The sequence below is a fragment of the Leuresthes tenuis genome, unplaced genomic scaffold (assembly GCF_036924035.1).
Source record: "Leuresthes tenuis unplaced genomic scaffold, fLeuTen1.0.hap1 SCAF_8, whole genome shotgun sequence".
Classification (NCBI taxonomy): domain Eukaryota; kingdom Metazoa; phylum Chordata; class Actinopteri; order Atheriniformes; family Atherinopsidae; genus Leuresthes; species Leuresthes tenuis.
The window spans coordinates 6,584,648-6,612,541 of NW_027325362.1; the positions used below are offsets into that span (position 1 = coordinate 6,584,648).

The 27,894-nt window shown below is 40.5% G+C and overlaps 2 protein-coding genes across 6 annotated transcripts in view; one reads left to right on the forward strand and one right to left on the reverse strand.

The window, feature by feature from the left end:
• The window catches only part of abch1 (ATP-binding cassette, sub-family H, member 1), a 35,736-nt gene extending 24,827 nt beyond the window's left edge, over positions 1–10,909 (reverse strand). Inside the window, exons 1-6 of one of the 2 annotated variants that reach the window (XM_072390605.1) lie at positions 10,544–10,909; positions 6,422–6,570; positions 5,053–5,212; positions 4,064–4,218; positions 1,877–1,984; positions 434–527 (exon numbers count right to left, since the gene is read on the reverse strand). In XM_072390605.1, the coding sequence (XP_072246706.1) occupies positions 434–527; positions 1,877–1,984; positions 4,064–4,218; positions 5,053–5,212; positions 6,422–6,570; positions 10,544–10,618 (741 nt within the window). In that variant the 5' untranslated portion in view covers positions 10,619–10,909. Of the gene's footprint in view, positions 1–433; positions 528–1,876; positions 1,985–4,063; positions 4,219–5,052; positions 5,213–6,421; positions 6,571–10,049; positions 10,494–10,543 lie in introns of those variants that run through there. The other variant, XM_072390606.1, reaches the window with a different exon arrangement.
• Positions 10,910–13,676: 2,767 nt separating this feature from the next.
• On the forward strand, positions 13,677–27,884 carry LOC140312795 (galectin-related protein-like). Of its 4 annotated transcripts, none has more exons than XM_072390607.1 (5): positions 13,677–14,364; positions 14,504–14,587; positions 14,670–14,758; positions 15,508–15,694; positions 26,889–27,884. In XM_072390607.1, the coding sequence occupies exons 1-5, from the start codon at positions 14,323–14,325 to the stop codon at positions 27,099–27,101; spliced, it is 615 nt and encodes a 204-aa protein (XP_072246708.1). In that variant the 5' UTR covers positions 13,677–14,322; the 3' UTR covers positions 27,102–27,884. The 4 variants fall into 4 exon arrangements, with proteins under 4 accessions (XP_072246708.1, XP_072246709.1, XP_072246710.1 ...); XM_072390608.1 differs by having other exon boundaries at positions 13,680–13,937; positions 26,889–27,882; XM_072390609.1 differs by lacking the exon at positions 26,889–27,884 and adding an exon at positions 20,259–25,009 and having other exon boundaries at positions 13,694–14,364.
• The last annotated feature ends 10 nt before the right edge of the window (positions 27,885–27,894 follow it).

Consider the following 27,894-nt stretch of genomic DNA (forward strand, 5'->3'; position numbering starts at 1 on the left):
CATGCATAGTTATCTTACTTACAGACTCTCTCAGTAAATCTACTCAAAATCTGTTGAATATGTCACAAATTTATAAGTCTATTTCTCTAAAAAGGTCAAATGACTTCAAGTTATAGTTGTTTATGGCAGCAGTCTACAGAGTAGAAACATACCATCCAATGCAATGCATACCGCGCTTTACTAAACAGACAAGGAAGCTTCTGTAAAACTTCTATCTCTCATGCGCTCCGTGAATTTGACCTTTTGTCCCTCCTGTCAGAGCTAATAAATATAAACGCCATTGTTCATGCACAGACTCATTATGACTGCATGAGGATGAAAAGAATGCAGGACAAGAGAGGTTTTTTCAGTATGTTTGTATTTATGCTTAATTTGTCTGTTAATAAACACACATGCGAGTTCAGTGTGTGTGTGCACGTATTAATTATCTCACCACATTGGCTTGCCTGGCCTCCTCTATATAATGTGTAGTGATGATGACAGAGGTTTTTCCCGTCTTCACAATCTCCACCAGATGTTGCCAGATCCTGGAGAGAAGACCACGGAAATCCAAACACATTATATAACACTCTGCCTGCTCACTGATGGAGTTTTCATGAGCTTGCAGCTTAAAACTTTGCCAACTGCAGTTTCTCTGCCAGCTGTCTGATCCGACCAGGCTTTGTGATTACACAATGACACTGGAGCAACACCCTAAGGGAGGGCAGTATGCTTTAAAAATGCCTGCCTTTCTATCATAACAGTCATAAATGTTTGTGTAGAAAAAGAGAGCAAACATTTATGACTTGTCAGGTTGTGAAATTCAACCCAATATGTCTCCAAGTCAGTAACTATATACAAAGGACATTCAGTCTTTAAGAGGATATCCTAAAGGTCCACATAAGTAGTGTCTGCTGCAGGAAGTTAGAATTGTCAAATAATGTCCTCAGATCGACACTTCTAGCATAATTTTAGCTGCTTACAACTGCATTAAAGTGTGTGGACGCAGCTGTTGCATTTTCAGATAAAAATAACATGGAAAGGGAAAGTATTTCCTATTTTGGGTGCGTAAATTGTTGAAGGTAATGGTAATTTTCTTTTAAAATGCACTTCAAACGTGATCTTGATTCTCATAACTAGAAAAGCCAGGCAAAACACTGAATAATCAAAGTCATAATAAGTTTTGATTATTGATTCTTCTTGTAACAGTTTAAATTGTTTTCTCCTTTTAAAGGATACATCAGAAGAGCTCTTCTGAGCTTATTAAGCCATTCTTCACTTTGTCACATTGGAATTGATAGAGATATTGATTATGAAAGATTTTAAACAGACCATATTCGCTGCCAACTTAATTAAGTTCTGTTTATGTACAGCTAAGCTAAAACCTACAGCGTTCATACCCATGACACATATTTACCTACAGAGTAATTTAATTTGACCAATACACTTCTTATAGGCAGGAAATAGATTTGATTTATTTTGTTTTTAACTGTCTATTAAAAAAATAGCATGTCCACATAATTTATACTCATTACTACATTAATATTCTGGAGGACAACATCAAGCAATCTGCAGAGAACATTGGCCTGAGGCTGCAGTGGACCTTCTAACACACAAAATGAAAACGAGTGGAAAAAGACCTCAGTGGAGACAAGCAGAGAGCTCAATAACATAAACTCTTTTGATTGCTGTTATAGAAAATAAAGGCATCATCACCAATTACTGAGGAAAAAACAGGATATAAAGCAGGATTTGACATGAGCATGAATCATTTTATTATCTAAATAGTTGGTTATATTTTTTAATTAAGAGTTGTCTGATGCAACAGTGGTGAAGCCTGGAGAACAACAGCTTTCAGACCTGCTGCGTGACCAGGAAACAGGCGACAGTTACATACTTAGCCCTGAGGACAGGGTCCACTCCGACGGTTGGTTCATCCAGGATGAGCAGCTCTGGATTCTGCAGCAGAGCAGCTCCCAGAGACACTCTTCGCCGCTGCCCCCCACTGCAACACACAGAGAAAACACATAAGAAAATAAAACCAGCCAAAGATTGAGGAGATGAATCATCTTCCATGTTCCTGATTCGTTTTAAGTAGTAGTCGATGGCGTTTCATGGTTAGAAATGTGTACACGGATCAGCTTCAGTGTGCATGTGGACTTCTAAAACTTCTTTCATGCCACTGAGGCATGAAGTTTCCGTGTGGCAATGTAATCCATGCACGGCAAGACGTGCACACACATTTAACAAAGCAGGAAGATATTCGAAGGTAAACATGCGCGTACCTGTGAGGTTTGACGGTAAAAATGCGCACATGAAATATTGACGTTTAAATGGGTAAATGGTGTGGATTCAAACACACATTTGCAAGAAATCCCAAAGTTATCCACTAACATTTCTAAATTGCATAATAGCCTAAACATTTGTAACCACTGTGAAACTAGATTTCACTCCACAGTGATCCACCTAGCTTCTATGCATGCCACTCAGCCCACAGGTGAGAAGGGGGAGCTGAAAGTAGCCAAGACAAAACGTTCAAGACAAACCTGCCTGACGAGACAGAGGTAAACAACAACACCCAAGGTGAGAGTGCTGGGAGGTGATATAATCTGCACACAATAGAGAAATAAGGTTTCTTTCTTCTTCTTTTTTTTAAAACACATCACACATAAGCAGATTTATTCTACACTGTATCAAAGAAAATATAGAGAGCGATGTAAAACAGATCATGACTACATGTGGACCATGTTTGTTCATATCAGAAATATCTGAAATATCGGTTTCAGCTGCTTTGAATAACTTTAAGACAGCGGCACGCCTGTTATGACATCATTAACACAACAGGCTGTTAGGCATAAAGGCCAGAACACAAGGTCAGAAATGGCAAAATCACCTATAACAATGGTTTTATCCTGAAGTTGCCGCTCAGTTACTATACAGGCTGTTAAATCATAAATGAGAAGAAAAATTCCATGAAGAGCTAATGAAAGAGGGGCCTCTCTGAGAGCAGAGGGGTCTTTGTAATGATTCAGGGATGAGAGTTTAGAGCTGAAACAAGAGATGGTGATTGCTTTGCCTACAATATTCGTTATTATTTGTTGAATATTCTATTCTTAATTTGTACTGATTGCTTTTTCAATAGCTTGAAAAGGTGGCTTTCTGCTCTTTAAAAACTGTCAATCCAAGCTGCCAGAATCTGCTCGTCAGCAGGTTGGGGAAACTGATATGATCGTTTGTTCAGCGGGAAAACAAACATGTTGCAAACTTGCATGCCAATCAGGTAACTCCGAAAAAGCTGCAGGTGGAGTGGCAGCCTCTGATGCAGCGGAAATTCTTGCTTGTTTACATATGGAGCAGTACTTTGGTGCATGGTAATATTTACTAAAGGAAGGAAAGATGGACTGTTCTAAAGCCTAAAGCCTGCACCACCATAACATTAGATGGTATTCTCTGAAATTGGTATTTTCTTATGCATTTATGGACATTTGAAGGCTACACAAACAGCAGTGATGCCAAAAGGTCCCTTTTTATTTGATTTTGAGAGTGAAATATACTAAATTTCACCTGGGTTTCACCTGGGTTTTTTCACTCAAAAATTTTGCTGGAGATTAATTTTAAGCCCTATAAATGTTGGTTTCAATTTAAGTCATTTAAAGTGCCATAACTTTTTTTAAACCCAGATCCAATCAAATGTTTCACCCCTAAGGCATACAGCTTTTAAATGGCAATATTACAATAAATGTCACTTTATATGATTTCTGCCTTTCCTTTTATCAGTCTCATATTGTTTTGTGGACACTTGGTTTATAACCTCCTAAGAGGGGGAAAGATAATATTTGTTTTGCAAGTGCACATTAATTCAGGTAATTCAGAGTTCAAAGTCTACAGAGCATCATAAACTGGTTGTTTTTAAGGTTTTTATGTGTGCTTTTGGCCCCTCACCACATCTAACGTCTCTGAAAACTATTACTGTCTGTGTTTCATAAACAAAAAAACTATATTTTGAGAGGAACTGTTACAAAAAGACTAAAAGAATAATTATGTAAAACAATCAGTCAGTTGGAGTGCAAAAATTTGGTTTTACCTGAGATTTCTAACCAGGCTGTGCTTTTGAGGTAGATCCAGAAAGTCGATGAGAAACATCATGCGCGCCTGCGTCTCCTTGGACGTCAGGCCGTGGATTCGGCTGAAGAAAGTCAGGGTGTCGTTGATCGTGAACTCATTGTACAGCGCCAAATCCTGTGTAACACAAACAAGTTGTACGAGTGGATGTGTCCTTATGTTTCACCAAAGAGCTGATGCTGGCCCACACAAGGATCTTGGTTGTATGCCTGACTTTAGCCAATAACATGGATACTGGTCTGGATTGAAATGTTATAAATGAAGGTTAGATGCGTTTAGGGCTTCCCCTTGTCAGATATCTACAGGCAGCAGTCATCAATATCTACTTTCTGATAATATCTATTAAAGGATATCGTATAAACATAAATCACAGGATGTATTACAAATTGGTGGCACCTTTGTTTGCATAATAAGAAATTAAGTCATCTGTAATGTGAGCTCAGACAACATGTATTTGAGGTCTCTCGTTCCTTCCTGTCTGTGTCACAGACCACTTCCTGTGTGGATGAACATGATGCTCAGGTTTACACTCAGAGGTATATATGCCACGTATGTTATCGGTCTCATCAGATATCCAGTCTGACAGTAATTAGGTTCATGTCACCCAGCAACAAAGACTAAATTACAGTGAAACCCTGGAGCAAGGCGCTGTTTATGGCTGTAAAGAGCAGCTCTCTGTGAAGAATACCACATTTGGAATTCTCTGTAGACACAAACAAGCTTAAAAGCTTCAACAGAGAACAAACTGCCAAGAATTTGACTGGGAATCTCTTGACTTTTAACAAGCTGAATGTAAGACTGCAAGACTTCTTCCTAAACTTTAACTAGAGGTTTGATATGAACGCTAACTAAAGGGTACAAATTAGAGATATAAAACAGTAACACGACTTTAAGTTAATGTAAAAGCCTTGAGTTGAATTAATGTATGCCTTCTTTGAATTTGTTGTATACCTGTGGCATGTATCCAACCATCTTCCCTGGGACATCGTGACCAGGAAACGCAGGTGGCTTCCCCAACACAGTGATGTGACCACGTGAGATTTTCAGGGTTCCCACGATGCACTTCAGAAGCGTAGTCTTTCCACATCCGCTGGGCCCAAGAAGGCCATAACTGCACGAAAATCATGGAAATGTCACATGAAAGACAACGGATCTACGTTGAATTTCTTTGGCTCTGATGCCTTTTATAATCATCAAATACTCAAAGACATACACAGTAACAATAAGTTAAACAGGAAACAAAATGTTTCCACATCATTTTTAAAGTTAAAAAATGATTTTTCTAAATCCTGACATGCTGTTATTTCGTCAGAAATGGTCTGTATTCTGAATACAAAAAAAGGGGAAAAATAGGCTTTCTGCGTGCCCTGCAGTAAGCATCTTGCTTTTCTTGGAGTTAGCCAACATCATTTTAGTTTGCATGATATCCTAATTCCATCATAGCATGATTCAACAAGCATGAAAAACAGTCGTATGTCCAGTATGTTTGTAATAAATCAAACAAAAAGCAACCATATCACATGCATCCTGTTCTTATCCTCTCCGGTACAGTATAAATAGGAAGCCTTGCTACTTAGACTTTGACTCTTATTCATCATTTCTCTGTCGTTTCAGTACACGAGAATGAACAGCAACCTGAATGTTGACCTATTCCTGTTTGATGTCTTTTGTCCCCCCCCCCAGTCTTTCTCATGTCATTTGTCACTTAAGGAATGCAGGTTTTTAGGAGAAAAGTGGCTCGTTTACTGAGAAACGACAAGACAACTGACAGACATAAAACGCAAAAGACATGCACTATGGATTTAAGTTCTCAAACTCTCTCTGCCCTGTAGACAAATGGAATTTTCCTATTCTGGTTTCAAGAAACAAAACAGTATAGATCTATTGAGGTAAACGTGACAGCCTAGCAGGAAAATGACATGTTTATTTACTGCTCAGTCAGAAGATGGATGACAAAGGAGAGGGTAAGCAGGTTGGCTTCAGGGTCCCAGCACCTCACCCAAGAATGCAAACATTTTGCATGCAGACCAGAAATAGAAGGACAAATTGTTGTTTGTGCCTGTTAGTGCTACAGAGAGTGAGACAGAGGTTTTAAGATCCTCAGACTCTCAACATTTACAGCATTTGTTTCTGCTATTTATTTTTCTCTGACTCCCTAAACTTTGGCATTTGGACTTTTCTTAAATCTAAATTTGAAGTCAGCATTCAAGAAAACAAATTAATGACTTAATGAGTTAAAAAAAACACTGTTACAGGCCATGAAGTAGAACATCAACCGCCTGAAATTACATCCAGACTTGAGTCAGTGTGGCCCACTCACATGTGTCCCTGTGGTACAGACAGGTTCAGGTTACTGAGGACCTTCAGTTTGCCATACGAACGGCACACATCTCGGCATCGGATGGCAAAATCAACCTGCGCGGCAGGCAGAGACGCTTCCAAATCAGCTTTCATATTCCCCTCCTTCATCTAGAAGAGAGAAAACGCTTTGTTAAACGCCAGTAATGGTCAAAATATAGATATTTTCCCAAGAAAGATCTTGAATACTTCCATGCAACAGCAATAACTCATGAGATGATTCACTTTTTCCTTTACCAGAGTCTATATCGGTTTGTCATCAAATGGACACACAGTATGCTTTACAAGGGCTTGTGATAAGCTATCCGTACTCTAAGTTAAAATCACTCCTTGTAAAGGACGGTTTGTATGAACTGATATTTAACTGTGACTCCTTTTCATGTCTTGAAACCATTGTGAAATAGATTAGGTTTTCTGCTACTGAGCATAAAAAGTTGTACTGTGTGAATTTTTAGGAGGATATTCAGCAGATATGACAAAATATTTAGGAAACTGAAGCTGAATCTATGAGGCTTATTAAGGTTGGAACATGAATTATGAGTCCTTTCAAATGAATGCCTTTATATGCAGAAAATATTCAACGCAAAGTCAACTGAGATGAGAACCCTTAACCTAAACCTAGATGTTTGTTTTTTGTCACTGAAGCTTTTCTTTGTTAATGAAGCTCATGACTAGATATGAAGAAGTGAACTAAAGTGAACTTCACGGGCATTCTTTGGTAACTGAATCTAATTTTACTTACCAAATATATTCATACAAGCAAAGATTTTGGTCGGTTGAAATGTTCGTGGCTTTCACAGCTTCAACAGAAACAAGATGCATTTCGTGTGTTGCTTTGATCAGCCATGACACGCTCCTGTTGCTGGAAACAGTGTCACAGGCATTTAAGCTGTTTAAGAGATGGACACAACAACTTGGCCACGTGGAAACTCTTTAGAGTGAAATCCCCCTGAAGGTCAATAAATGCTGGCTCCAGAAAGTCTGCAATAGACTCACATTCAAAAAGCTGCAGCTTCTTTCATGAAACACTAAAACAAATATGCTTTCCACTAGTTATTATGAAGTCATGAGCCTAAAATAAGTGTGCTGGTGGTCCAGAATATATTGGGCCTCAAACAGAGGTATTTTTGGTGGCCTGACTTGCTTGACTCACAGAGTCTATGGGAGTGATTGAGACGTTGTTTGGGTAAAAGAGAACATTAGGTTCATTTCCTGGTGACGGAGGAACATTCACTCGTGACTGTTTTTTTTTGTCATCACTTATCAAAGGAGCAGGCAGAACATTTAAGACAGTATGTCTTCTGCTGTTTAATCAGTTTTTGGCTCACTGTAATTAGGACTTGTTCTTCAGCTACCTGGACAAACAGATCTTCAAAATGTCTTTTACACCCAGTTTTTTTATTTTCATGCTCACCAAATAGTCACTTCTGGCTCCAAAAGAAAACAACATGACAAACCTGAGACCTCAAAACATTCGTCCATGACTCAATTAGTGAAGTTCTATAAGTGTTTTTTACTGTTTTTGCACATTATATTGTTGATAAACACTGTTCAGTCTGATTCTTCCCATGCTTTTATATAAGAAAAGTAGAAGTGTTTAAAGCAAGAGTTTTTTAGAAGGCTGCACACAGGTCATAATTGCTTTTTGTCCTCGACATCCATGGCCATTAAACTCTGTTCCTGAGTTGTGTCTACAGAATAATCTTGCTTGCATGCGATGAACTCTGTGAGAGCTGATATGTGCCATGTTGGCTTGGATGAAAGGTGGATGACACAGATGATCATTTGTAACTTTCCATTCCTCAGTCTAGCCGAGCGAGTTTCTATCAGTAAACCCCTCTGTTTGTGCAATGCAGCCTCACAGCACGTTTAAGGGATATTGGTAGTTTCCATTCTTAGTTTTTAAACTACTGATCAAGTCTTGTAACAAACCCTTTTTGCAACGTTACCCTCATTGTTGGGGAGAGCCTCATTTTTAGGTTACTAATATGATGATTCCAAACTGATACTGCTGACTGAGGCACATCACTTAGAAAGTTGAGCTTAATATGGCAAAAAAGATGGAATTAAATTAAGATGACTTTTAGATGTTGTTTTCTCCTAATGTCATCACACCTGGATGGTTTGTACTTTATAAATTCCGGGCATCATCCAGGCATTGGTTGTTTCTTCTTTATTGTTAGTTTGAAACAGGGTGGAAATGTATCATGTGATATAGCGAAGAATTAATTTGTTTTGGGTATTTTTGCCACTCCTACAAGCACATGAAAACAACTGAATATAGCATATAAGCAATGCAGAATATAGAATTGAACCCTCTAAAAACGTATTTCTCAGCTCTGATGACTAGACTAATGTATGGTATAGTAATAACATTTGGCTCTTGAATGAGTTTTAATCCTGAGCAGAAGTTTGAAGCTATGTCAGCAGGAGTGAAAGGGCTTTGCGACAAGCAGGTGGAAAAAAAAGCAGACTATTCTTCTTAGTAATCCAGTAGTCAAACCACTCAAGGAGGCAACCAGTTCTGTTTTTATCAAATAATGTAAGCAGGGAAGCTATTTTACCCTTGAAGATAAGCAAAGGAACATCACATAGAAATTAAACAGGCTCTAAAACGCTGACATTCCTCATGGCAACTTTACACCACTACAAATCTTCAGCAGACATAAATATGTGGGTCCTTAAACAATCCTCAGCACTCTAATCTTTAATAACAGCCTTCTTTCATGGCCTTCCAATCCAAAATTCTCATTTTCCAGCAAGGAGATTAGGGAGATTGTTTTGCATAATCTGGTGCATTTGGTGGGTCTCACCTTTGACACTAAAGCCTGCATCTACATACAAACATTTCTCCCTCATTCTGTATAAACCAGCCTGTGGCTCCCTGACTGTGAGGACATTTCAGACAAAACCCCTAGTTTGTTAATGTGAGTGAGATTAACAGATGAAGATACCTCACCGGCTGGAGAAAGAACGGGAAATTCAAGGAGCACTTGCAGCAAAAACTCACCCAGAGAGAAGATGTGTACAAAAAGAAGAGAAGAGGATGAAGAGCTACAAATGAGTGAGTCCACACAATGGAAACTGCCTCTAAAGAGCATGTGAAGATCAGCTGACACAAACATCTCGACGGCGTAAATGCAAAGTTGAAGAACAGGTTCGGTTCAGCAGCTGGCAGGTGGAGGACGCGCACACTTCCTCTCAACCTCTAACGGTCGTTTTGAACTGCAACTCTGCGTTATTAAAAATAGACATATTTGGAAAATCGACGTATTTGAGACTAAAATGACCATTTCTCACTTAAACTTGGTAAAAAGAATGCGTTTGGATAAATTGACCCAGCATTTGACTCTGTTGGCCTTTGCACTTCGAGACATTGAAATTCAAATGCTTGAATTTTTCGTCCAAAAACTGTTTTTTCCCCTCTCTAACAAATCATGAGGCGTGATGGACATGCCAATAGTTGTAGAAAACTCAACATGCGCCCCTGCATGCTCCTCTGTGTGAACACCTCCTTCTGATATTGACCTAAATCAGCTCAACAAAGCCTCTATTTTCATTCTGCTCCGGCGATCAGGAAGAATTCCTACCTTGTTTGCCAAGTTGTTGCGAATTTGCGTCACCGCCAAGTGGAAGAAAACGGGCTAGAGAGGCGCGTTCAAATCTCTCAAATGCAGTGTGTGAGACCAACTGCTCAAGAGTGGACAACTGACTGTTTATAAGCCGGGCCTCTGTAGTCTACGCGCACTGGCCGACCCTCCGCTTTCACTTCTCTCTGTCACATCAACGCGTCACACAGGATGTGAGCCATACAGCAGAGGATGGCGCGCCCTCGCTCCCTCTACGAGCGATATCATTCATCCCGCCATTTATGCCTTAAAATGTCGCCCTCGCCTATGACTTGTCATGGCAGAATAGATCAAAACGCTACGCAGGTTGCAGGTTGCAGCGGCGGCGTACATCCAGCAGAGTACCTCTCCATCCCGCTGCAGCACCTCGTCAGGGCCTGCTGTCAGAGAACCGTGTCGATCTCGTCTGATTCCTGCAAACATATTGCGTCCAGTGCAACCCAAAAGCATCTTACCCGCTGCTCCTGCATCTCGGTGCAGTCTGCAGGTCCGGTTGTCGCATCACTCAGGCCGGCAGCCTCCGCAGCCATGGCAGCAGAGAGGAGGAGGGCGGACCGGACAGCCGGCTGGGTCTCTGCAACAGAGCGCCACGGCGGGGGGAGAGGGAGAGGGACGGATGGGCTGTGGGACTTTTTCTGCTGAAGCCGGACTGTGTGTTTTAATAATCAGAGCAGCGACTGATTTAGAAACATATTTTAGAGGATTTTATGATCGATTAACCTATAAACCACTGTCTGTTTTGAGCCACAGTGCGCCTACAGCTGAAGCGTGGAGTTGCGGTTCATATGAATGAACCTGTAGCTGTGTGTGCTGGTAATTCACAGATAAAAGATCCATTCTACTGAGAAATGTGTTGCCTTGAGGAAATTCAGTCTTTTTTCAATTGATCCATTGATTTAAAAAAAAGACATCTGAAAACCAGTGACGTTAATTTTCTCCTCAAAACTCTGAAAATACGTTTGAGGAGTAAATAATGTGAAAATAAATTAGGCTGTAATTCCAAAAGACGTCACAAGATGGAGGCACAAAACTAGAGATTCAGGTTAGGTAGAACAATGTCAATTCAGCTTCAGCATCGTTTTACCAGCATATTCTTCTAGTTCAGGAAAGAACTGGCTCACAAATGTACCTTAGGTTTGTAGAAACCATGTTGTGCTTGTACAGAATGTATCTTGTGGTCATTTAGGCCTGTCACTGTACATCTGTAAAAACGTGATTTCTCCTGAGTTTCTTTAAGTTTGTGCTCATGTTGCCTCCTTAAGAGCGCTCTATGTGAAGGTTGACTTCAAATCCCTTATAAAGTACATTAAGAAATACTTAAAAAAGATAAACATCATAAGATCCTGACAGATTCAGACCACCAGTGAGAGGATTGTCATCCCCCTTTTCAGGGATTTGTATGTAGTGAAAATCAAAAATATTAGAACCAAACACCAAAATCCATGTTTTTACACAAAGTTTTGAGAGTAAACCTTATTTCTAAAATGGTCATAATTGCTTTTTGTTCTCGACATCCATGTAAAAGATTCAGAGCTCTGGGTAGCTGCTGAGAAGCTCCATTGGCTGCTGATCACTGAGACAAGGTTTGAACAGTATTTGGTATTTTGTAGATAATATTTGCATTAAATGGCTTCTTCTCATGGTTGAACAATCCAGACCCCTTAAAGGTTAACTGAGGTCTGACAACTTGGTAAAAGTTATGAGGTTCACTGTTCCTTTTTTTAAAAGCCTGAATATTCGATATGAATATTAAAATATAATGTTTCATTTTTAACTTTATGGGTTTTGGAGGTCAGTTAAAAGGCAAAATGATCAAATCTAACATTTTCTGTACAGTAGAACATAACCATCAACAGCCGCCAAAGACAAACAAAATGTTAAAGTGGAAGAAATCTACGAGTACCTGAGTGTAGAGAATGAATATCTGTCATAAATCTCTCAATAATCTTCATTTGTACATCTCCATGTTTTCCTTGTTCAGTATTTTGCCCTCCTCGTCACCCGCAGCAGATCCTGTTGCCTTAAATGTAACGTATCATAAATGCCGACCAAACATTTAAGGATTTATATTAACTTAGTATTTTGCTTGTTCTCTTTTCCAAAAGAGTCATTGTGTTTTCAGAAAGGAGCAAATGAATCACTCTAAAATGAGTAAACTTTACAGATGTTTGTGTGGTAACACCAACAGTGTGTGAGTGTTCTATATGAAAATGATCCAAAGATATGTCTTTTAAAAAGTGAATAAAATAAGATATAAGATGAGACTTGAAATGTAGTTAAAGCATGTTTGATTTTGATGCAAGTGATTCAGTCTGACACAACAGATGATAAGACATTATCTTTTTGAAGGCTTGAAGGTTCTGTGCTCTTTTGTACTCTCCACAGACCCTGAATAGGATAAGAGTCTGGACTCCAGCTGGGTGACTTCAACTGTAACTATGTCTTGACCATTTTGGCTGTATTTATTTGGATTGCTGTGCTAGATCAGGTCCAAAACTACCTGACGTTTCTATTCTGATGTTCAGAAAACCTGAGGTTTTCTTCCAGGATCTCTATGGCGCCTCTGTGACTCATGATGCCAAGAACTTTGGTGCACAAGGTGAAAACATACCCAAAACTAAGCAAATAAGCAACAAAGATGAACAATATCAAAATGTGAACAAAAACATAGCATCAGATTCCCACCAACATGGCAGAAATAGCTGCATTGTTGCATCCAAACATCATAAATTTAGTCTCATTTGACAGATGAAAAGACATATTTTATGTCCAAGTGAATTTTTGTAAATGCTAGGCAAAATTTTAAGACAAGTAGACCCAACCCAGACAACCGGAATTTCTTAGCGCCAAAGAAAGCCATTGTGTGGATTTTTTTTTACCCATGTTTATTTTAATGTTCATTGAACAAGTTATTATCCTAAGTGTTTAATCTGCGTCAGGCAGACAAGAATAAATCAGTTAAGGAACTCAATTATGTAATGCTAGCGTATTTCTATTAAGTCAGTAAAACATGTGCCTTCGTTTAATTCTTGAGTGCATAGTTGAGATGATCTGCTTTGAAAATGATTGAGATGTTGTAATGTCTTCAAATGTCCACAGGGGGTGGAGTCGATCCGTTAAATTAAGTCAGTTTTAGGGGAAAACTACCAAAAAGAGGTTAAAGTTCACCACCATAAACAGATGCGGTTTGTGTGCTATGGTCAATGAAAATGTTACTTCATTCAGTGAAAATCAAGTCGTTCCATTTTTACAATTGAGCAGAAACTGGTCCATTTCTTGCTATTTTCTTTTAGCAACCTGTCGCCTCTGAGCCCTACAGTTGTGTTTTAATCATTCAAAACTATTGATTGTGCGCTCTGTGGACAAATAGGCCAGAGCCGCCCTGTGTCACATTCAAAGTGAATAAACGACGCGCTACAGCAGCATTAAGACCATGTATTAAATCTACCATGTCAGGGACTGTTTCAGTCAACAGACAAAACCGAAAAAGAGCACTAAAAGCGCGTTGCCTAATTGGGCCAAGGGTTGAGGGAAATCTTTCTGATTAGCCTTCTCCAACAGACGGGGATTAAGCTTTTAGTCTCTAATTATTATAAAGGATACGTCAGCAGATATCCTCCCATTTTAGACAGACAGTAAAGCAGAAGGATGTCCTGTTAGGTGACTGTGCTCTCTGCCAGGCCCGACCAAACGCAGGGACCCAGGACTAGGGGCAGGAACAGGAATATCCTCCTGAGTCAGTGCCACGACGCTGACACACCACGCTCCCCGGCAGGGCTGCTCCGATACCAAGCATCCTATGTTATTCTACTCAAGATGGCGGTGCAGGCAGCGGAAAAGGACGGAATAGTGAGTATTTTAAAGCCACACCGGGAGCCGGGGCGGGTAATTAGACCTTATGGTGTTGATTTTCTGTGCATGGCGACTTGTGGTTTTGATTTTAGTGCACCGTTATCTCGATTATCCGCCTCTTATTGTAAATGCGGAGCACCGTGCGGTGCGCATTCGGAGCGCAGGGCGACTCCTCTTTCATCTGGGGTCGGCGAGGGAATGGGAAATCCTATACGGCTGCGGTGAAATGTATCGGCGGCGTGTGCTCACCTAGGCCGCTCAGATGGTGCTCTAAATGTGCGCATTTGCACATTTCACAGTGAAAAGATGGAGCCAGTTTTGGAGCACACGGGAGTAATTTGTACTATCCCGTGGCTGACGGCAGGATCCCTGATAACATAACATGACAGGTCTGCCGCCACCTCGTCATTGTTGGAAACCGCATGTGAGGCTACATTGTGTATTTATTGTTTAAAGGCCCGCAGCCTGGTGGTGGGGGGTTAACCTCAGCCAGGCCTGCGTGTGTCCCACCTGACAGCAATAAATGATATTCTGCATTCTGTGTTCTCCAACTGGTGTTGAAGAACGTGGATGATGATCACCTGAACGACTCACTGGGGAACCCCGGCCTCATCTCACCAGACAAGGAGGATTTATCACGTCTTCTGGTAGGAAATGCCTGAACGGTCTTTTAAGAAACCTTCTTTGATGCTTGCGCTGTGCTTAATAATCTCGATGTGCTTTGCGCAGACGGTGCCGTTCAGTGGACGCATCCGTGGCGGCATGAGGCCAGGGAAGAAGATCATAGTGATGGGCATCATCGACCTGGAGCCAGACAGGTACGATAACGTCTCACAAAGCATGCACACACCTGATCAGAGTCGTAGCTCTATCTCTGCATGTTTTAAACAGCCTTATTTAAGTTTATTCATCTGTGTGCTTACTGACTGATTTGTAGATAGGCGTTTTGTTCTTAGGCCAGTTAGACTTGCACAGCCACTCCAGGACACACTGAGTAATGCGTGGGCAGCCACAGAGAATGGTGCCTATTTAAGTATGCAGAGACAGGGCGTCTCCTTCACTAGCAGAGTGGAAAAAAGGGAGAAAATGGGGAAAAAAGAAGACCCAGTGAAGCAGACTTGTTTGGGTGTGTCCTTACCCTACATGGAGACTTGTGTCAAACTTGGAAAAAACCTCCTCATGACCTCATCTTGTTCAGTGGCTGCTGCTGAGTATTCAAGCCAAAGTTCATGTGAATGTCCCAGCTGTTTAAAGCTGCTCCAAAATACACAATCGTTTTCCATTGTTGCATCTCAGTTCTTGGGAAATCTGTGACTGTAGTCTTGGCTACACTCTCACAAAGATGCTTGTGAATGTTTGAACTGCACAGCTGCAGGGGTGGGTGGCTAAACCAAAAGCAGCAGCAGGGATTATACATAATTAACAAATGGTTGGTTTTCTCTTACACAGCAGCAACAGAATTATTTATTTGACTTATCTCAGCTTAGCTCCCGCACTCCTGCATCGGGCGTTTTATTTCGCACCGTATGCAGCCTGACTGACTCCACCTGTTCCCTTCCTCCCCCAGCTTTGACATCAGCCTGACCTGCGGGCGTGATTCGGAGAAGGAGGAGCCTCCATATGACGTGGCCCTGAAACTCACCGCTCGCTTTAGCGACCGCCAGTTTCTGCGCAGCGCCCGGGTCTCTGGGAAATGGACACAAGAGGAGGCATCCACCGTCTACTTTCCCTTCATCCCTGATCAGCCTTTTAGGGTAAAGATTCCTCTTTGTACTCATCATCTTTTCACCTCTCCAGTGGTTGTCTTAAAACGATAAAACCTCTAAAACACCAGTTTGCTTGTTCAGTTGAGAATAGTAAACTTGATAGAGGCATACTGGGCGACAGTGGCTCCAAAGGTAAAGTGGCTCGGTGGTTGAATCTCTACTGCACGGATGTTGTCTTTAAGTTGCTTGATTTGTCAGATGAGGCTGCGGTTCTGAAATCAGGATTTTATCAGAGCAGAGCGACAGTCTGGAAATGCTTAAAGTGAACACGAGTTGACACATGGTCTCAATGGGACGATTTTCAGACATAATATCGGACATGTGCAGCCTCTGGATGAAATGAGAACAGCTTTATTGGGAATTTGGCTGTATTGATACACACTTGCACTGTACTGTTTTAACAAAAAGATGCACGCTGTTCCAGCTTCTTATTCTGTGTGCTGGATAATAACTGAAGGATATGTGGGACACGTAGGCCAATTCAAGTCCAGCATGTAGGAGTAATTCGACTCCCAGTCACATTTTCTGGGTGTGTTCCAGCTTTGAGAGTTTAGATTGTATAAGATTTTGTTCTGACTAACATGTCTACATGCAAGTCCGGTTTTGATCTGATTCACTCAACAAATTGTTATGTTTCCAGTGTTGAGTAAACGTGCTTACTAGGTCAGAATAAGTTCTGTATGAATGTTGGCACAGTGGGAGAACTTAGTTCCCACTTTAATACACTTTAAGCTGTCAATGAGACTTGAAAAGTAAGATGGTTGTAGACTTGAATTAACAAATGGGCAAAATGTTTGGGTGGAATTTTCCTTTTTACCTCCTGGGGCCAGATGCACAAAGCTGTGTGTGCTTGCACATTGTTTTCAGCAGGTATACAAAGCTGGTTCCCTGTTATAAATCCTTGAGAAACTAGAACGTGCACAGACCTCATTGCCATTCCCATTTCTACCCATTAATGGAAGCAGACGCTCCGCATTTGTCCTTTTGAATATCAAGACATCGTTTGCTATACAAGTAAAGAGAACTGATAATGAAAGGCACAGTTTTACTGAATATAAAATTCAGAAACCTGTCAGTAAAGCAGTGTCTACCAGCAGCCAAACGTGCACCAGCTCGCTCGTCACATCAGGGCTGAATAAATCCTGTTTTATCTACAGCAGATGAATGTACAGCCTGTGTGGAAATGCATCCTCGTATGTTTGCTGTTTTCTTAAACATCCCTGTAGAAGCCAATGAGACAGTCCTGTTATATAAACTCTGAACATTCTCTCGCTGTATTTTTCTTGTTAAACTCTCATTAGAGAGGTCTTCTACTGCCATGACTCACAGCTGCAGTTATTTATAGCACCACAATTACTGTACACAAGACTATATCGTGAAAATTGACATTGAGAAACCAAATCAGAGAAGAAATCCTGATTTTTACCGGATAATGTGAGGGAAAATGTCTGTTTTAAGCTAAATTCAGTGGCCTCTTTTTTCCACCTCATATCAGGGTTCCATTGCTGTGAAAATGGGTCTACGTACGTCAGAAGAATGCGCTTCTTCTCGCCGCACATTCCTCCTTTATAAAAAGCCTTCACATGGCTTTTGTGTGTGGGCATTGTTCGTGCATCTCATCCCTTTTATCAGCAGAACGGCAACTAAGGAAAAATGTTTGAGATGTGTTCACGACATCGACCTACAGAGACAAACAGGAAATGTTTCATGAGTGTATAATTAAGCTGTAGTTTGTAGGTGTTTACAGCGAGCATCAGCTGTTCTTAGGATGGATGAGGTTTGTTATGGGGTGAGGCTGAGCAGCTGTACCTATGTTTGATGAGTAATTATCAGGGTCTGGGTGCTTGTTAGCTCTGCAGTGTAACATTCTGCTCTAATAATTCTGAATGTGGCCATGAACAATGCACATCATGTTCAACTGAAAATAGGTTGACGTGTTTTCAACTGAACTGAACTCTTAAAACGAAGTTCAAGCCCTCGCTCTGCAGCTTATTTTGTTCGAGGCGGTCACTGCGTGGGGCTGTTGACGGTCAGCTTTCTGATAAGATGTCATTGTTCGTGGTCGGAGTGTGACAAAGCAGATCGCCACAAAGAAAAGCTGAGGAATGGAGATGAAGGCAGCTGTGCTGATCGTTTTAAAAGAAACCCTAATGTGGAGGCATGTGGACAGACACATGATGTGCTGCGGTTTCAGAGCGGGACGGCTCATTTCTGCTGCTCGCCTCATGGAAATCAGCCTGCCCCGGGCAAGTTTGTTTTCTTTGGTGCGACTCATTCAGAGATGTTCACACGGTCACATTTTTGCACTTGGCTTGTTGAGGTCCACAGTGTGCAGAAGTGCAGGCTCACTTTTAGCTTCTCTACCAACTGGCAATTTGATGGTCTGGTGCATGTGAAGACCTTTCAAACGGCTGTATGATTTTATAACGGCCCTCTATCAGAGGGCTTTTGATTTAATAATCGCATTTTATTTTGGACTTGCTATATCTACTCAAAGTTGTACTAATCATTTTTTTTTTTTTTTATATCTATATTTGTCTTATCAGATCTGTGGCAATTTTTTTCCAAGCCCGTCAGCTTTTTAGTGAGTTAAATCTGATATGTGGATCAGCAAACCCCTTTCATATATCCTGGGAACGTTCCAGGCTGAGTGAGTTTTGGAAGAATATGCAGGACTCTGCATTCAACATCCAAACACCTCTGTACTTTGAGACTCTTTTCTGTTTTGGAACAACGCTGAAACATGAAGTTAGTGCAGTCTCCTGATAGCAGGCAAGAAATCGTTCGCTACGAGGTGGTGACTGGTTTGGAATAATTGCAGAAATATTTAGACTGGGGGAAAAAATTTGACCCTTCTTTTTAAGAACCAGAAAGATGCATTTTAATGGATTCTGGACAGATGGATTTTTATAAACCCCCAAAAAGAGAGCGGACTTTATGTGATATTGTTCTTGGGTTATATTGAGATCACAAATGTATGACTGTGCATATCTTAAAGTGAATATACGTTGATATTATCTGATGTGACAATGGACTTTGTGTAGCGACAGATGTTATATCATTACATATTCACTATAAACATGCAGTATATTTTGTATGAAAAAGGACCTCAGTAGGGTAATTCCTTATTAAACTCCAACCTTGCATTTGACAGACTTGTTGACAGCTTCCTGTGAAGATGCAGTTTGGTTCTGTACCTATTTCTGGTTACCAAGCAGCGCTGCTACCATGCAAATGGTCTCAAACAGCTTCTCCTGCATTAATCTCTGTTAGAAATATGTTTTTGATCATGTGTGATGTTGGGTAGGACCATTATTGCTAGAGCTCTACTCTAGAGATGTTTCCTTTCAAAGAAAATGTTTAATCATCAAACCAGCAAAGTAAGCAGCTCACTGGCGGAACATGAAGCATTTCGAACTAAAGAATTAAAAACTGATGTCAGGATTTGGTGGTCGCCAAAACTGGGACACAATTAAATGAATGCACTGATGACGTGGAGGAATGTCCAAATCCATACGAACAGAGATGCAAGTCTCAGAGATAAATTAGAGCAGCGTGCTTGTTTAAATGTGGATACACCCTCTAAAGGAAGCAGATTAAAAAGGTCCCATTGTTCAAATAACAGTGTCTTTACCTGCAGTGCTCGGGGTGTCCGATCCTGTGACTACAACCTGAGGGGATAACATTACACTGTAGCCTGCTGGATGTGGACCACAGTTCCAATGAGCACAAATTTCTGAGATAATCAGGCTAGTTTGATATCTTTCTGTGGACCACAGACGACCTCAGCTCGTCTGATTTATTTGACTGAGTTGCTGCTGCCAGTTTCGGATCCTCCATTTGAGACGCTTTGGTTCGTAATTATGTGCTTTGTAAAGAAAATGAAAGCTGTGCTCATTCTTTTAGCCCTCAGCTCAGCACCCGCATTTAAAATGAGCATGTGCAGCCAGGTGTTGGGTTCCCTTCAATGCTGTTTGGAGCTGCGCTCAAAAGCCGGATGTTAGCAGGTGTGGGTGGGCGTAAAAAGAGCCTTACAAGCGTTTTCTTTACCAAGTCTGATAAATCTGAAGTCTGATAAATCTTTAAACTTTTTCCCTATTCACATCTACTTTGATGGGAATCATTTGAAGAGCATAGTCATGTTCTTTGTAAATAGTGACTGTTATGAGACTGGTAGATATATTCTGCTCAATCTATTTCCTCCTGATCGATACCTCCACCCCTCTTAAACTCAATGTTTAGTGTGCTTTTTACTCTGAGACCATAAATGCAACAGCATGAACCCCAAATCAATGCAGCTGTGGTCAGATGCATTGTTCCCAAAAAAAGGTGAACTAGTATTTTATATAAACTTCTAAAGATGGTTGAAATGAAACTCTGACATTTGTTTCTATAACACAAAACTGCAGTCGGTTAGCTTAACTTTGCATAAAACCCTGACTTGTTTGTTTAGCTAAATCACAGCCGGCATTATGTTTGATTTGCGTTATTCAGTCGTTTCTTTCTTTCTCTTTGCCCTTCTCCCTTTTTCTCTGTCTCCTTTTCCCTGCAGATTGAGATCCACTGCGAGCACCAGCGGTTCCGGATATTCGTGGATGGACACCAGCTCTTTGACTTTTATCACAAAGTAAAATCTTTGTCTTCTATCGACACAGTACGAATACAAGGAGATCTACAGATCACCAAGCTCGGTTAGCTTCTCTGCTCTCCCCACTCCCCAAGTTTAGTGTGTGTGTGTGTGAAGCAAAGACTTGATCACAGATGACCACATGTGTACACACACCATAATCCATCATGCAACAGTGCAGCAGCAGCATTACAGCTGGAAAAAGACTCCAGCTGTGATAAGTTGGGTTTTTTTCTGCTTCCTTTCTTTGTTCTCTGTAATCGGGATGTTTTTTTTTTTGTTTTTTTTTCAGGTATTTTTCCTTGTAGCCCCAGTTTTGTAGGATTAACAGCACATTCATGATTAATGTTGAGTCCTTTTGCTGATGCAGAGGAAGAAGCAGGTGCGAAGTACGTTTGGGCAAATGGAGGAGGGGGGGAATAACTCAGATGGTCCAGAAACGGATACCAGGATGAAAATGGCTAATGTGAAAGCTAAAATGGGGGTTTATTCAAATCTTTTACTTAAACTGAAGGATGCTCAGTTTGGTTTGCTAGCTTTAAGCAAATGAAAATCCTTCAGAAAAACTGGAAAATTAATTTTGTTCAGGAATTAAATAAATTTGACAAGACTCCCACATGGCCAAATAGAACTGGTTTAAACCCAAATGGTGCAGTTTTCTTGTGTTTAGATATGAGTTCACACAACACAGCTGGATGAGTGATGTTTCTGTTGCATTTATCCTCTAATCTCAGAGTATTATACAGTTTTGTACCCCGTTTTCTCTGTGCTGATGCATCTCCAAGTCCGCAGGCGCTCCTCTGCCCTCCCTTGGGTTTGTTCCAGTTGTCATGGTGACGAGCTGCAGCCTCACCGACCCACTTACCCATAAATGAGGATTATGTCGTGGCGTGATGCAGCACCCCATGCTGTGTTTGTTGGTAGTTTACACTCATTTTAGTGATCGCTGCAGACCTTGTGTGAGTGCGTTTATGAGTGTTTGTCATTAACAGGAAGTAGTTACGACTGGTTACTCGGGTGAGCGTGACAAATGGCTTTTTAAGTAATAATTAGACTCCGCTCTCCGCAGTTCCTTTTGTTAAATGCAAACCTCTTCAGAACTTTCCACCAACACAACATGCAAGTTGTATTCTTGTAAAAATCTCATCACATATTTGGAGCAAAGTGTGTGCAAACTAAACCCAAAACCTTCAGTCAGTTCAGTTTGGAAGCAGGATCAGCTCCTGGTGGTACTTTGAATGTATAGTGTTCAGGTTTCTGTCGTAGCATAGATGATCTAGTGATGCACAGAATAATTTTATGTCAGTTTTTTAAAATTTTTTTATTTTATTTTACGGCTAGTGCTGTTCTAATCCATCACGTCTTTTATTTGTACTTAATTTCTTTGCTAAATCATTCCACAACAGCATCTAATCCACACGGAGGCGGATTATGGTGATGAAGCACTTACACCTTTTGTTTTGGCAGGTTTTTCATTAGTCTTAAAGATAATATCATGTGTTACGCACTGCAAAGTTTTGTCTACATGAGCTTCACTAAGGCAGAAAGCTAGTTATTACACACTAACAGTTGTAGTGAAACTGCTAAAAGTACTACTTCTTAAAGGTGCTATAGTTACACCGCTTCCAGTATAATTTGCAATGGAGAAAGTTAGGGTTCTACTTTCTTGTCAAGTGTTTTAGATTCACATTCCAGTATAATATAAAAGTACAAGGCAATAAGAACAACTTTTAGGTTGCCAGGTTGTGAAAAAGATTAATGTAGTTTATTTATATTCTGTAATAAAGCAGTGAATAAACCATTAATGGTCCCTGAATATTTCACTTAATAATACATTACATCAATGCTGGAGTTGTTAAAGGGACACTTACATGGACTGCGTCCATGTTGCTACACGATGCTGCAACCCAGGCTGCATTCTGGAGGTGAGAAAACGTAGTAAATAACCATCTGGTGCAGAAGAAATGTTAAAATAGTGATTTATTATTTTTTTTTTTTTTTAAATTTGCTCTTTTCATGCCGCCTTTGCTTGTCAGTAAACCTTTTAATTATTCAAATGTGTGACCGCTGTTTAATGCTGGTAAGATGCTGACTATTCATAAGTACTTCACACAGCCCCACTTAAGGAAAACAAAAAGAAATCCCTTTAATGTTTATAAGCTGGAAGATCTGCCAAAGGGGGTTTTCACAACCTGGAAACTCAGAATCAGTTCTTCTGAATTATTCATGATTCATACATTTGTTTACAGTTTAGAAACCCTGAATAAAGATGATTTCTCCTTGTTCTAATCTGGTTATGGTAAAACTTTAACTACATTTTTTAAGAGCAATATTCACAGCAGAGAACATCCCTGCCCATGTCGCACTGTGAGGAAATCAAAAGCAGTCGTGGGTAGACCCTTTTTTTTTTTTTTTTTTTTTTTTTGTAAATGATTACTTAAGGGCTCCAAGTTTATGATAAGAAGCTAAAGAAGTTTTTTTTTGTTTTTGTTTTTTTTCTCTGTAATTAGTATTTACATAGTTTTTTTTTTTTAAATGAAGCTTACTTTGTGAGCAAACTTTGAGGAAACCTCTGTAACATCATATTATTTTTAATGCAGCCTCCATCAAATGTTTAAAGGCTGCTTTGCAAACATGAATCCACTGAGTATCTATTTGTCGAGGCAATAACGTCGCTGCTCTGAGAACGACAGCCTCTGGGCAGAGCTTCTCTTCGCCTGGTTGGTCAGACGTGGTCTTCCTGTGCTCCTCGCTTCCTCCTGGCAGGCGCTCGTTTATTTCGAACACAAACAGGAAACGAGTGGTTTGGTATGCGAGGGTGCTGATAAGTGCATTTGAAAGTTTACCCCAGTGTTGGAACAAGACAAATCGGCACAGATGATGTGTCATTGTGTTGCATTTTTGGATGCAGTTTTTTTTGTCTTGTTTTTTTTCTTGCGCGCTTCAGTGATGTAGATAGAAGTGGTGTACAGCTTCACGTTTTAGATCCTCAGTTGTTGACAGCAGCAGGAATTCTGGAGGAGGGAGATGAACAATTCAAGACTTCCGGAGTAAAAGAGCTCAAACCAGAGGGCTCTTTTTGTATGAGTGTGTCTGAGGGTGGGGTTCTTTGCTGTTTCACTCCTCTCAGTGCAGCTCAACTCCATCTGCAATGGGTTTTTTGTGGACTGTTTAGGGTTTTCCCCATTTGATTTTCTGCACAGTCAGGTACATGGTGAGCTTGAGAGGGTATTTGAACTTGCCCATTTGGTTTAGTTGCACTTTAAAACAGTGTTAGTTTCCACTTACAGACTCACAAGTATTACAGTTTGGTACATTTGCTTGGAAAACCACAACTGTGTTTCTTACTGAATTGTGGTGTTAACACTGCAGATCCCAGTTCCTGATCTCCTCCTGATCCCATGTTTTTTTTTTTTGAGGAGCATTTTGAGAAATAATAATTCATCACTTGTAACTGTTATGTAAACTGAATGTCACTCTTTCTGATTGTAAGCTGATGATTAATACCCAGGTGGAATGGTGCCTCTTGTTCCCCCTCATGAACTCAGATATTCTCTTTCACTCCCTTCATTTGAAAGTCTAGATCAACTCTCTAATGTAAGATTTGACCCAGGTCTGTACTTTACCCGGATTTTGGACTTTGGATGTACATATTCATGAGCGTGGCCTCAGGGGGTTTGTTTTTTACATGATTAATAACAAGCAGAAAGCCTTTTGTTGTGCATGTAAGCTCTTAGATGACAGACTTAAGTGTCACCGGCGCATTGCCTATTTCTGTTCCAGTCAAGCATGCTGTTGTTTTAATTTTTGACCATCGATCTGACAGGTTTGCCTTTGGACTGTCAAATTTCATAGTCTGTCTATGGAAATTCCAATTCTTTGCTTACCTTGATGACAAATGATGGGATTTAATCATTGCTGACAAGCATTAAGATGCACAGAGCAAGGTTAAGGGACTAATTTAAACTTTAAACAGGTGAAACGACTTTCTGAAAGTGCTAAATCATGCCCATTAATGAAGTGTCGTCTGAGTAGAAGTAGGTGGATCTCTTGTATTGTGTGGTTGTACAGGCATGTTATCATTTCTATTTATTAAAGTGTAACCAGCAGGCTCGTGCGTGGTGAAGACCTACCTACTTATTGGTACTGTATACTGTTTATATGAAGGAATATTGTAAAGTTGAGTGTTTTATAATGATGAAAGTGTTTTCTTTGGCTCCAATAAGTTCTAATATTACACATTTTTCTTTTCAAGAAGTGTTTGAAGTGAGGATTGGCTCCGACTGCTTTTCTTTAAACTGCAAAACAAGGTTAACAAACATGTTCACTCGAGGTTTTTCAAGCAACGCACCAAGCCTGAAGACCTCCAGGCTGTTCGCTGCTGTGACTTTGATCTTCTGAAAGTCTTTCATCTGATCAAGCCTTATTTTGGATGTTTGATCTTTGAGCGCAGCAGATTTCTGTTTCTCACATATAGAAAATAATAAGAAACGCTTGAATTCCCAACTTGTTACATTCCTGAAATGATTAGAGATGACCCTGAATTTTGTGTCTTATTGAGTGTTCAGTGATCCACTGAAAACGGTACTCTCTACCATTGTTGTTACCTCCAATTTTTTTTGTCCTCATGCTTTTGTAAAAACGGCTACTTTGCAAACCAATAAACTACTAAAATCTTGGAACTCCCGTGTGCTCACTAACTTACTGTTTAAATATGCACTTATTTTTCTGCCAAAGAAATAGTGAACAAGTGTTTCTGTAGATGAACTAGTCTTATATTATGCACATGTAAATCTTAAAGGCATTTATCAGTTTTTGCCATTATCTTTGACCAGATTTAGTGACTGAGGATCTAGGAATTCCCATGTCTGCAGTAAAACCAGCAATAAAGCTTGGAGAAACTACCCTGTTTAGCCTTTTGTACACATTCCTTTAAGTGTGGACGAATGTGCCTTTGTTGCACATCAAGTCATGTGTTTAAAAAAAGAGGTGGAACGGAGTTGAATCTAATCCGTGGCAATTATACATTTGAGCCAACAAGGGAAGAACAGAGATCCTTAAGTTGGAGTTAAGAGTTTACAAGTAACTATAACTATCAGATGTGAAATGATGTGCGGAACATTAAATATGAAAAATATCCTCATCCATGTAACGCATGTCCTTGTAATAAAAAGACAACTTCTACACAACAGAAGTTATCACTGAAGTTTATTCTAAGCCTCATCAAAAGCCCTTTTTTCCTACTGGATTGAATTTAAAATTTCACTAAACCTGTCTCAAACCCGTACCAAAAGTTTCTAGTGAGGGCCTGTTTTGTTCAGTTGTGATATACGTCAGGAAGTAGTAAAGAAGCCTATTACCACCATTTCATCGCAGTGAAAAAGTTATTTCTTGTGTTCGATCCAATCAGACTTTTAAAATGTGTCTAAACATGTTTGTCTAACTGAAACCATACAAAACTCAACTGCTCAACACACAGCATAATAGGGCTGGATATTGAATCATTCTCATTTATTCACTCAACTTGACACTAAATTAAACTAACATGCATGTTTTGGGAGAGTGGTGGAATGAAGCCGGACAACCCAGCCATGCAAGGAAAGATCATGCAGTCCTCACAGAAACAGGAATGCAGCTTTTACTATTACTATTTTTCTTAAGTTATTCTTTTACACTGGTAGTTGATCTGAATGTTTGCAACTTTATACTTGGATCACGTATAGCAAATAAACCCTCCTAAATGTTACAGTACACTAAATTTATCTCCATATTTATCGAGATGCAAGAGGAAAGTGTCGCCGAGCCTTTTAAAGTCGGACGGAACGATAAACTCGCGTTTGAATACTCGTTTACCACAGTGCCATGGGAGGGATTTTTAGTTTTATTAGGTCAGCTGGAGCCTCCAATCCTTTGCAGGGTTTTTTAAAACAAATTAGTTACGCGCCTCTGCTCCAACCCAGTAGGGGGCGACATATACCCAACACCGAATTTAATGTGCCTACAATGAAAAAGAGGAAGAAGAACTATTAATCTAATTCTCTTGCGTTGTCGTCTTTTGTTAAGAATACGAACGGTTTCCCCATCTTGTGGAGCTTTTTTCTTTGTTCCAACATTTCGTGCCTCGGCTTCTTCGTTTGCTGGTAGCGCCGGTGTTCCGTCATGTGGGGGACGCAGCAGCTCAGGCTGCTGGTCAACGAGCGGCTCGCGGCCGCTGCAGACGAAATCTTTGGGCTCGTTGAAAAGACAATAGCGGACTACCATGAAGAAGTTGTCCGCTCGAGGAATGAGATCCTCCAGCTGAGACATCAGATCGATCAGCTGACCGTTTTACAACCCCGTGTGTTCTTATTTAAAGAAGGTTTGTAACGCAGTGAATGCAGCCTGAAAGCAGTTGCCATGTTATAAACGGTCACATAGCAACAGAAGTTGTGTAACGTCATAAACAGTAAAACAACAGCAATTGCTGTAAAGCACGTATAATTTGCATTTAAAGGGTTTTTGTGACATATAAACCAGGTAATTAATTACAATGCGTGCATCTTCTTTGTCCCTTAGACATCGCATCGGTTTCAGAGAGGGCACGCCAGCCTTCCGTGGTGGAGCAGAATGACACTCGGGACAATCAGCGGGTTAAAGAGGAGCAGGTGGATCTGTGTATTGTCCCAGACCCGAATGCTAACTCCTCAGAGGATGTCAAAATCTCACGTTATGAATCAGAGACGACTTCTCAGACAGACTGCCAGTTGTTCCCAGGGGTCGGCTCAATAACTGTGACACTGAACAATGATGATGATGAGTGGATCGGGAACGATGCCTCAGGCTCTTCCTTTTGTGCTCCAAGTCGCGGCGATGCTTCATTCTTGCACCACGACAAGAAGGCTTGTCGTTTCTGTGGCAGCTCCTTTACCAGAGACTGTGATTTGATTAGGCACGTGGACGAATCCCACGCGGGAGAGAAAGCCTTCAAATGCTCTGAATGCGACAAGGAATTTGCGCGTAGAGATAGCCTGGCTTTGCATTTAAGAGTTCACACAGGTGAGAAGCCGCACAGATGTCCTTTCTGTGGGAAATTCTTCACCCAGAGTTCAAACCTCCGGGTTCACATGAGAAAGCACACGGGCGAAAAGCCCTACTTTTGCAATTCGTGTGGCAAAATGGTCGCACATTCATACCATTTGAAAATATGTTCAAGACAGTCCTCGAGCACGACGGAAATTAGTGGCGAGAAGTCATTTCGCTGCTCGCGCTGTGGGAAGAAATTTGGCACGGCTTCAGACCTGAGGGTGCACATGGAGATCCACGAAGCCCGGACATCGCATGATGTCGAGCAGGCTTTTGCCTGAGGACACACATTTTGATACAACTTGTACGTTAGTTGTTTATTTAAGGTTGCTGATTAAATTCCAGATGGCATTTGAAATTTTGAGTGTGGAATTTGTTTAAAGGATTTTTTTTATTTAAAAAAAGCTTAATTTAGTGTACAGCACTTATAGGTTTACAAGATCAAGCTGGATGTGTTTGTATGTCTTTCACTGCTTGTTGTTGTGTATCTTATAGTGAA